The following is an 11951-nucleotide window of genomic DNA, read 5'->3' as shown; positions in this document are numbered from 1 at the left end:
AACGTCATCGTATTAAATTTTAATTGGAGCAGGGGTGTAAACTTCCGATTTTTGAATTTTTCTAATAATTCATTTCATTCGTTAGAAAGAAAATGGATGATTTCCCATTTGTTAGATGATAGAAATACTATGTGTATACGAAATAAAGTATAACATTTTTAATATTAACAACTACACTTTGCACAATGTACAGGAAATCAAAATTTGTAGTCTATTAAATTAATTGAATATTTGGGTGCAAGGTTAATAATAAACATTACTAGGAAGGTACATTATATAAATAAATATTGTATCATGATATATTTAACAACCAGTAGTAACAAAGGTAGGTGTCTCTTGTATGTACTTGTCGCAACAGAACAGCACTCTTTATCGTATGATACAAGCTTGAATTTGTATATAACGTTGTATATAATATATGTGTGTGTATACGTATATACATACATATATATGTTCTTGAAAGATTTCTTTATACCTTAACAATGAGATATCACTAGAAAAAGAGAATCTGTTTCCGTTATTGTAACATAATAAATGTAACGCATCATCATCATTTATTATGTTACATTGCTCCTGAATAACCGATTAAACTTACAAGATTTAATGACTTTTACAATCCTAAATAGAAATATTCTTCTTATTTAAGAGAATATAATTCTCCCTAATATATATAATGTTATATAGTAAATATATAATTTTTTATCTTTTTCTTTTTTATATTTATACAATTAATTAATATCTATTATATTGTGAAATGATACAATTCGGTAGTAATCGGTGTATATACACATAACTCCATTTCAATGTTACATACAGTTCTTTTTGGTCTTACGGAGCAATGTTGCTTCAGTCGTCTTTGGTAGTAACGTCATAGAATTTTAATTGCAACTATCTCGAATCAATAACACAAGACGTTTTTCGTTAGCATGTCTGTTCCCTGAGTTGGTATACAACCTTTTCAGTCTTTGCCATTTATTACTCGCATCTTTGACAGCAATTACCGCACATCAGGTAAAACAGTCGATATCTCTAAAGGCAATTTCAATAATACCCTCGTGTATATGGAAAACTCTGCGCAAAGAATATAATGTAAAGTAATCCAACGTAACTATATGTACAAACGAACAATAAAAATTATTATTTATTTTTTGTTATTTTATAAATAAGAAGAATTAGGTATAATATATTTTGTAGCAAAATCACAAAATCTACGAACGAAAAAATTACTAAATCAAGTACTTTGCTCGGTTTTCTTTGTTTTTTTTTATTTAACAAGAAATACACTGTATTTCTTTATAATAAACAGTATACTTCTGACTAATGGTAAAATGTTAATTTATAATCAAATATATTCACTCCCGTTTGTCCAATTGAACATACAACATTATCTTTTCATAATTAATCTCTCATCTATTTTGTAAATGTCTCATTAAGTAATGCTAAATTGAGAAGAAAACAAATACAGATAAGATGATGAAAATAAAGTAGCAAAAAGATATACATGTACGTAAGCAATACAAATATAATCTTGAATCATCTATATTATAATCGTGCTTCGATTCGTTTGAGAATACTTAGATACAAATCATTTATTAATCGCTTCCTTCCCAATGTTCCAGCAATGACAAGGGAACTTCGAGTTAAATCCATTTTTAATATTTATTATTTTATAGGGTGAAAGTTGAATGCTTAAAGAGTTATTAAATAAAGAATTAATATCTTCTTCTGTTTAACAAGTAAACGTTTATATAGAAAATAAGATAATTTCATTGATAGAATGTTATGAACTCTTAGCGATCTCATCAACATATTTAATATTATCTTTCAACACATTCAACGGTTCACTCGACGCATTCATAGGAAATGGATTTTATTGAGGCACATTTACTACGTATCTATCCTAACAACCCATAATGCATATTTGACTTTTCTCTGATTACAGAGAAGCGAAACTAAATTAAACAAAAGACAGAGAAGAAAAAAAGAATATATGTAACCAGAAAAAAAAGTAGGATGAATAATTTTTCAAACTATTTTTTGCTAATAGGTATTACTTATACGGGAAAAAAATAAAAACAATAGGAATTTGATAACTATCGGTTACTCTCTAACAGAAACAAATGATCATGACCCTGACCATAAAAATACGATAATAATATCACCCTATTCCCTTCGCAATCATTTTATACAAAATCTTTAGCAAGAAACGTATATTATTTCTGGTTATTCTATTAAAAAACATGGCATTAAATGAAATATATGTACAATAGTCTAAAAGATCTCTGTCTCTCACGTATTAGGAATGATGTAACATTTATAATATCTTGTACGTAATTCCCAAAAGGCAGCGCACTATTACTTTATTGTAAAATGCATAGGAAACTAAGTGAGAATAAGACTACCGCTTAGACAAGATTTAGGAAACATTACTCAACTGTAATCGTAGTAAAACGCTTGGGCCGTTTACCAGCTTTTTGTTTTCTATGAATATTGACCTCTTTTTTGTCGGTACCAGAGGAAAATCCATAGGATTCCATGGAGCTATCCGAATTGGATACATTTTGTTCTAATTTTCGTTTTCTCGATCTCGTAACTGGTCCACTTCTACTACTACTACTACTATTACTACTTTGATAGGATTCACCGTCAAGATCATGGTTTCTCTTGTGTCGTTTAGTTTTCGAACTTCCCTGCTGATACGGGTCGTCGTCTGTCATGTCACGCTTGCGTCGTTTAGATTTTCCTTCTTGATGTCGATCATTATTTATCTTTGGGGAATTGGACTCGGAGGAAGACGACAAGGAACTTAAGTATTCGTTCACTTTGTCCTCTCCAAAATCAAAGGCAATAGGTCGAGCTGGCGAAGCAGAAGTAGCTACGTTGGTGCTCGTACTAGAAGGTCGCACTGGAACCGAAAGGGTCGAAGAAGTCGTCGAAGCAGACGAGGATACGGAACTAGACGTCGAACGTTTGTGTAGTTTACGTCTTTGGGCTAACTTGGCTCCGTCCACTTCGCGCAAACGAAAACCTTCGAGTTTATCCTGCGCCGATGACGTCGGAGGACAGCAAGTAGTAGTGTGAGTAGTATTAGTAGTAACAGTAGTAGTATTAGCATCTGAAACGTTTGGATTAGCAGTTGTACTGCTGGTTGACTCCAATAGCCAAGGATGATTAACAAGGGCCGTAGCGGTGAGTCTTTTATTTGGATCAACCATTAACAAACCTTTTGCCACTTGCTTGGCTAAAGGTGATATATGACACCAACTATCAGCGTCGAAATTAATCTCGCCAGATTGAATACGCGAGGCCAGATCTGGCGAGTTTGTTCTAAAAGGTAAACTTTCGGATAATATGCAACACATGATTGCACCTAAACTCCACAAATCGCAGCTTTGATCGTATCCTTGTTTAGCAATTACCTCTGGCGCTGCATAAGGAAGCGTAAAACAAGGTGTTAGGAGAGGCTCGCAACTACGTTTTAATCTAGCAAAACCAAAGTCAACGATCTTGACTGGGGAGTCCTTGCCTTCGTGAACGAAAATGATATTTTCTGGTTTGAGATCTCGATGGACAACGCCACGAGAATGCATGAAACGTACCGCGGATGCCAATTGCCTCATAATACGACTTGCTTGTTGCTCGGTGAACGGCCTTGGTCTGCTCAACAATTCACCTCCCGAGAGTAACTCCATCACCAGATATGTATGCGCTCTATCTTGATGTACCTCAAACAACTTGACCACGTTTGGATGGCCTTGGCAACTACGCAGCAAACTTGCTTCGCTACCAGAATCCATGCGCCTGCTAACGATCTTCACGGCAAATTCCTGAGCAGTCTTTTTGTGCCGACATTTACGACATACCGAAAAACTTCCATCGCCTAGTGGCTCTCGTAGATCGAGCTCGTACGCCTGAAAGAACGTTGACCCCTCTAATCGCATTGCTAAAACGTCCGACGTTGAAGATCTTTGAGAGTCGCTACTGGCTTCTTTTGTTTCTTCGAAGAATATATCTCTGCTAACCACGTTCTCGCTGAAGAGTATCGACGGTGCTACATAAGAGTAGCCCTATTCAAAATCACAAGATTTCACTTTAACAATGAACAAATAAAGAAACGCTAATAAAAGTAAAGCCTTTTACCCGAAAAATTTTATCGTGATTAGGTGGTACAACGGCTGGACTGTCGGCAGCAACCATTTTTGTAAATTCGTCAGAAAAGTTGCTGGTATCGAGTTCGTGTGTGATACGCGGTACGAACGGTGGGGTGATTTGTTTCTTTTCTAGAGCATCCCAACTGAAAGGTGGAGGAGCTCTTCTAAAGAACGGATGTTCCTTCAATTCCTTGGCGTCGCGAGGGCCACCACCTAGTCTTTGACGTGGATCCTTTACCAACAAACGCGAGATAAAGTTCCTTACGGTTGGATTAAGATGACTGGGTATAGGTGGTTCGGTCTTTAATATTCTTCTCGAGATCTCCTGCTGGGTATTTTTCTCTCCCTCGACCGTAAAAGGAGAGGCGCCAGTGAGAAGTTCGTAAGTTAACACGCCCACGCTCCACCAATCCACAGCCTGTAATATCCAACAATTTATTATCATTAAATAGCATGCTCTTCTTCACTTATACATGTGTAGATAGATATATATTTTCTCTAGCTCAGTATTTTTCTTTATACATGCAATATATACGACAATAAAACTGGACGTACGTTAATTAGATTACGTTAATTTATTACCGTAGTTATATATATATATATTAAATTTTTCATTTGGTCTTTTATATTATTTCCAAATTATATGAGGGGACTTATATTGTATGTATTATCAAATTTGCATCGATCGAATAAATAATGTAAAATAATATGCGTATATCTGCGTGTGTGTTATGTAAAAGGTACATTAGGAAATAAGATATAAACATCCTCACTCACAATATCGTGGCCTGCGGAGCCCCCTCGTACCACTTCCGGTGCCATGTACTCGATAGTACCGCAAAACGAGTATGCTCGAGCGTTGCTGTCTCTTTCGTGCGGTAAGAATTCTTTACTTAATCCAAAATCCGTAAGGACTATGTGTCCTTCCCTATCCAGGAGTATGTTTTCTAGTTTAATGTCTCTGTATATGATACCCAACTGAAATAAGAGAATTCTTTATAATTATCATTGAACTATTGGAAATGCAATGGGCGTGGGCCAAAAATTTCTAATTTCACTCACATTTTAAATGCAATTATTCTGATTGTTTATTTTTCATTCGTATTATTTTTATTTGATTCGAAAGAAAAGAAAAAAAGAAAAATGAAGAGAAATAATATTTCAAGGCTTGGAATAAAAGCATCATAAATGTGCTTGTGTCATCGGAATTGCTTTTAAAGTGGAAATAATACTGCTTGGAAAATACATCTCGACCTTATTTTCAGACATAATCAATATTTGTAGTATCCAAATATAATCACGAAAGGAATACGGTAAACGGTACACGTCAATCGACAGAGCTATCGATTTTGTCCGAGTATTCCAAAAATATTATATTACTACTACCACCACAGCACCATTCGAAACTCGATAAATTAGCGAGTCTGGTAAACCGAGATGTCATCATCATAATAACAATAATATTAATAATATTTATTATTATTTAATTAATATAAATTTAATAAATTTAATTATTATTATTATTATTATTATTATTATTATTATTATCATATATAGCGTTCGGTGTAGAATTTACCTTGTGCAAATGCTCCAAAGCTAAAATCACTTCGCCAATATAAATCCTTACTTCGTCTTCGGTAAAATGTTCTCTTTGATATAAATGAGTAAACAATTCACCTCCACTAACATAATCTGTAAATGCAAGCAAATATATATTTTTATTATTCTTACCAAGAGAGAAGAATGAAAGTGTTAATAAGTCGAGTATGACTTGGCTTACCTAAAATTAAGTGCAATTTGGCATCAGTTTGGAAAGCATAATGGAGCGTTACTAAAAAAGGACTGTCTCTAACAGCTTCGAGAACTTGTCTCTCGGTCTTCGTATGTTCGGTAGTCTTTTTCTTTTGCACGATTGATGCTTTTTTCAGGACCTTCATAGCATAAAGCCGACCAGCATCGGTTCCCACTCTTTTCCGTACCAGAAATACTTTTCCGTAAGCTGCAAATTGTTGTTGATCAATAGAGACTTTTGTCGCATCGTAAGCCTAATTTTTTGTTCTCTATTTTTTTTTTTTCGTCAAAGGGATGTCTAATGAAATGAAGAAAAGAGGGTAAGGTAAACAAAAAAAAGGAAAGAAAATGCATTAAAACATAAAGTCTACACGTTTATACGGGATTGTTACAAGAATTTTTAACATAAGGTCTTAGCAACAAAGTCCAGGAGAAAGGAAATGAGAGGAATTCAAAATAATTTATGATTCGATTGCATACCTCCTGTACCTAGCACCTTCAATAAATCAAAATGAGCCATATCCACCCTTTGACCACCACTATCCTCGAGATTCACTGTAACAAAAACATTAGGTCAAAATTATTAACAAAATGTATACAATTTTTTGTTGAAAAAATAAACAAAAAATTGTCCAAAAATATGTACAGGAAATATATTTTTTTTGTCGAAGTTAATTTATCGGCAGTGTAAAGTGTCTCGGGGAAATCGAGATGGAGTCAATTAAGCGTGAACGTTTTCAACCTGACAGCTGTCCTCGTAATAAAATCAGGTGTTAACAAATTTGTTTGCGAATAATCACCCGTCTGCGATATTTCCTGTGCTCGGCATTCTTGCTTGTTTTATTTATTATTCGGTTAGCGTTAGTAGATAATATCGGAATTTTTCATACAAGATGGGTCAACAGTTTTTGAGCGAGCTAAATATCTTTAAATGATTTTCAAAATCAATTGGTTAGAAATTTTTGACCGAGCCTAAATCATCGGCATGTAATCTTTCTTATGTCAGTGGCGTACACCGATGCCGATGGTTAAAGAACGACACCGATTGAAATGCCATTTATTTCAAAGTGTCGTGCACATAAACGTATGTACACGAGTATCGCGAATAAGCAAGTAAGCAAGTAAGCAAGTAAGCAAGAAAGCAAGCAAGCAGCAAGCAAGCAAGCATGCAAGAGCACACCTGCAATACGGATAATGTTTGCAGGTGTTCGTCGTTGGGGGGAAGTGAGAAGGAGGAGAAAAAGAGGAAGGAGGAGAAGCACATGTGGCAAACGCGTGTGCATACGTTGCTTGCCGAGCAGCGTTGCAGCATCGTTGCAATTGCAGCTGCAGCATGGCTCGGTGCAATGCAACGCAACGCAAGGCAACGCAATGCAACGCAGACGCAAACGCAAACTTGGAACCTGGAAATAGCCAAAGCAGCTATTAAAATACACGCATAGGTGAATAATGATGTTATATGAAAGAAGGATATCGCACACTTGAACGTGTAGATTTTGCCATTGGCAACGCGCAAATCCGATTGGAGCGATTATCAATTGGGGTGGGAATGGGAGTTGACTGGATGGCTCGTTTCGATCGCACGAGATTTTCGTTGCATCGATGTTTGAATAAGAACAGAGATAACACCGAGATAAGCGTAACATATTTGATTTTCTCTGCTGCGCAATACTATTTAAATAATCCCTACCTTTTTCTTATTTAACAAATACATTTTCAAAACGAAATAAAAGAAATTCAATATATAAACTATTCAGGTGAGGGGGGGGGGGTGAGAAAATTAGGGTGAGAAAAGCGCGCGATCAGATGGAAGCACTTGATTAATTCTCTCCCTCCCCCCTGCGAAGTAACGTGGCAAGCAAGTAAATAAGCAACGATGCAACGATGCAACGATTTGCATGTAATTAACCTAAAAAGGATCAAAACACGAGATAAAAGAAATTACCGTCTCGCTCGCTCTTCGCCTTGGCTCTTTTTTTTCTTTATCTATCTTTCTTTGTCCTTATTTTATATTAATTTGTTTTCGAAATGAAAGTAACAAAGAGTAGCCTTTGGACGGTGTGAGAGAGAGAGAGAGAGAGAGAGAGAGAGATTCAAGTTTTATCTATTGTTAAAATGTCGAATAGAGATAGCGAAATCGAACGTGTTCAACAAAGAAAAAAAGAAAGAAAGCAAGAGAGAGAAACGTTCGGGATAGTTGAGTTTTTTGTACCGAAAGACACACATTGAGCGATATCGATTTCTGTTCAATCAAAAGTAATTGTCTTGGGTATCTATTCGCGCGTGAAGTATGGTCTTTCTCTTTGGTTAAATAGCACTCGTCGTTGATGCTTTCACTTTCAAACACGTCGTGCCTATATACTTTTTTCATTTATAAATACACAATATACATACCTATAGTTAAGTCCAACGTAGAACGTTAAGTACGTTTTAAGAATAATTCTAAGCTTTTCTTTAGAGGAAATTGCAATCTTATTTATGAAGATAAGATACAATGCAATCGTCGCATTAATCGAACAGCCGAATATCCAATAAAACAAACGGCCAATCCAAATATACGTCGATAATATCTTTGATTCAGCGGCCATGTCGACATTTTTCAAGAACTTCCGCGTATTTTTTTATCGTTAGATTATAAACAGTAGAACGATCGCAATAGAGATAGAAACGAGGAAAGAAATAGATATGTATTTTACATGTACATTGTATGTATATGAAGATGTAAATGTACACACGAAAGGGGAGTTCGTCTCTCGATCGTCCCCGGCCCTGACTGTTCGCGCTGAGAATTCATGTCAAGGTAGTCAAAGCGACCACGATCGCGTTCTACCTATCACGGATACATGCAATTGCATAGATATATGTGCATATGTGTGCGCGTTTTTCTCTCTCTCTGCCCGTCCGTTTGCGTAGATGAGACACACACACACACAAACGGGTGCGTATAAATATATAGTTATATATATATACACACGTGTCCGTATCTGGATCGACGATGCAAGATTCGTGTTCGGTTTTGCACGACCCACTTACGTCGACTGGAATTACCTTCTGGTGGCACTCCTTAAATAAAATTTTATAGAAACGCGAGAGAGAATTCCGACGAAATTGTCAACGTCATTACGTACAATAGATTTCATAAAACGTCCTTGACTTTAGTTTCCTAGGTGCATATCCAGTTAATTAGAATAAATGAATGAAGAGAAAAATAAGTGGAAATTCATTTTGATGGATTCTTTACAAATTTAATTTGTCCGCTTGTTCTCTTCTTTGCTTTGCATTTACCTTTTAAAGACGACACTGAACTTGATAAACCCATCCATCTATTTGGGTTAATTCGATTTATCCCTTTATAAACCGTTCCGACGAGTTATCGATAAAATTAGACGACAGATCTTATCTTCGATCTTCAAATTCTTTCCCCCTTTTTTTTTCTTTTTTCGTCTTTCCGATGTATCGACAGAAATTATTTATATGTTCAACATATGTGTACCTTCTTGTTTCGTCTTTGCGCGTTGTCACTGTTCTTTGCGGTATTTAACGAGCCAGTGGTTCTCACCCAAACGAACTTTCCATAATAATTTTTCTTATTTTGGAAACGAATTATATTTAATTTTAAAGGATTCGTGTTAAGTCACTTTAGTATAAAAATTTCTATAAAAAATAATTGGCCTCTCTCGAGAAATTCTTCCAACTTGCGTATTGATTTTAATGATACATTCTATAAAGTGTAATAGACGTTGAACGTTTTAGCAGACGAATGTAAGCCATAACTGTCTATAAATAGAGCGAGAGAGACCAGGCGTTCCGGTTTTTCGGGACAGAGGATTGTACCGGTTTTTAACACCTTATAATCCTTAAGAGTCTTCGCGAGACATCGTTCAAGCATTGTCAATGTGTAACACTCGTACGTGCGTGTACGTCTACGACTATGAGAGTGTATAAGGTTTCAATGCTGTTACAATACCAAAATCTATTCGTTTCGTTTATATAGGTCACCCCCCTTATTTCTACCACCCAATCCCATATTATTTGCAACGTAACGAAAGAAAAGACCATTCGTAACAATTTTATTTGGCACATGTATATATATATTTAAATAGATATAGATTTATAGAACGGATATGGGAAATAGAAAAATGAAATCGTACACAATTGAAATTGACGAGAAAAGAACGCGCTTAAAAACGTAAGATTGTGTTTTTATGCAAGAAGCAGTCACGCGGTGCACATAAAGTAATTCCTTTCACTGAAATGCCTTTCACTAAAAATATTTCTACGAACCATCAGCAAATATGATTTACATACGTACATCGTATCTGCAGCTATCGATCTCCGTGCACAATAAATAATTTCATATATTTTTTCTTTTTTTTTTTCAAAATCAAGTCTCATTTCTTTTATTGAATGATGAATGGGATTTGATTGGAAAAATTAATTCGCGAATAATTATCGCGTTTCGAAACAGGATTTCGGTTTGTTAATTAACGTTAAATTGAGTTATTCCATAACGAATAACAAATGTTCATTTATATCTATACATATATACACGGTGAGTCATGCAGCTTGTAACAAATTAATATTTCAATAATTATCACAGATAACAACAAAAATACACTTTGAATATCGTAGAAACCTGATTGATTACATCTCTTCTGGAAATAATTTATTTCATTGATATGAATATAACCAAAAATAAATGATATAATTCAGTTTCTATATATGTGTATAGGCTTACACGTATACCAAGTATAATAATATATATATTGCATACCTTCCGTTTTTATTGTCGTAAACTACTTGGTCAATTTTTTTTGACGACAAATCGACGTTTCTCAGCAATTTTCAAGTTCTCTCTCTCTCTCTCTCTCTCTCTCTCTTTCTTTGGTGCAAAGATAGAGCACTACCATCACCCACCATAAAAAGACACATTTTATTCGAGCAAATTAGTAACGGTGACGACCGAATCGTATTACTGGTTTTCCAAGTTTTCCGCTTCGTAATAATTCTGTTGCATCGTTAAAACGGCATTTTACGTTATAAGTATACATGTATATATGTGTCCATATATATATTCTTAATACCATTTGCAGAATTTCAAATGTCGGTCTAGTTAAAGTCTACCGACCGAATTCCCATTAAAATGAAACTAGGAACACGAATCGGTAGATGTTAACTCAGAGATATATCTAATTAGTTAGACAGCTTAGTTTGCTTTGCTTTAGTTTGGTTTAGCTTCCCTTTACCGTATCGTAGAGAAGATACTAGATACTACGGAATACACATACTAGATTTCTGCAACAGGTAATCTGATGATCAGAGCCTGATTCCAATCCTCAACAATGTTTATACGCGATCTTCCGTACGACTGATGATTCGATTCCCTCAACTGTGAAATGTCTAGTAATTAACTACAAATAAAAAAAAAAACCAGAAAAAGAAAATAAAAAGAAACCTCCATTAGGAATATTATTTTTTTTTTCGATTATATATAATCACCTTTATTTTTTTTCCCTCTTCCTTTTTTTAATTTACTCAATTATTATCTTCTATACAATGTGAAACTACGTGGAATATATTTTAAATGTGAAATTAATTCATTCATTTAGTATAGAAAGTTCTTCCGTTCCTTTTTTCTGTCTTTTTCTTTTCTTTTTGTTCAAGATAGAATAAAATCGATAATTAGATAAGAGAATATTTATGTAATACATTTTGTTTTATCTAATAACGTTAACATTATTCTACCATTTGTGATATCATTTTTATCGTTTATTCGTCAATTACGTATCCCTAATTAGATGAAACTCGAGTAAAAAAAAAGTGCATAAGAATGAATAAATAAAAAGACACTTGTAAAATGAAACAAAAGAAAGTAAACGCGTGGGGAAGGAGACAGACGCACGCATAAATGACACTTGGTCTAGGGGTTTTGAAATGATTTGTATGTGATACACGCGAGGCCTTTGCAAACTCGCTGAGCTTGCATCGAAAGCTTCTCTGCCCCCCCCC

General features: G+C 34.9%; 1 protein-coding gene across 2 annotated transcripts in view; it reads right to left on the bottom strand.

Annotated features, from left to right (window-relative positions):
• Positions 1-268: 268 nt before the first annotated feature.
• The window catches only part of LOC106789433 (ribosomal protein S6 kinase alpha-5), a 37979-nt gene continuing 26296 nt past the window's right edge, over positions 269-11951 (bottom strand). For both annotated transcript variants that reach the window (XM_014753620.1, XM_014753619.1), the window contains exons 2-7: positions 6423-6497; positions 5932-6150; positions 5728-5843; positions 4929-5129; positions 4141-4569; positions 269-4067 (exon numbers count right to left, since the gene is read on the bottom strand). In XM_014753620.1, coding sequence (XP_014609106.1) covers positions 2427-4067; positions 4141-4569; positions 4929-5129; positions 5728-5843; positions 5932-6150; positions 6423-6497 — 2681 coding nt within the window. In that variant the 3' untranslated portion in view covers positions 269-2426. The remainder of the gene's footprint in view (positions 4068-4140; positions 4570-4928; positions 5130-5727; positions 5844-5931; positions 6151-6422; positions 6498-11951) is intronic.

This window comes from Polistes canadensis, unplaced genomic scaffold, assembly GCF_001313835.1.
Source record: "Polistes canadensis isolate GaletaPanama2010 unplaced genomic scaffold, ASM131383v1 scaffold_183, whole genome shotgun sequence".
In the NCBI taxonomy this organism is placed as follows: Eukaryota; Metazoa; Arthropoda; class Insecta; order Hymenoptera; family Vespidae; genus Polistes; species Polistes canadensis.
Note: the sequence above shows the minus strand (reverse complement) of the source record. Positions and strands in the feature narration are given on the sequence as shown.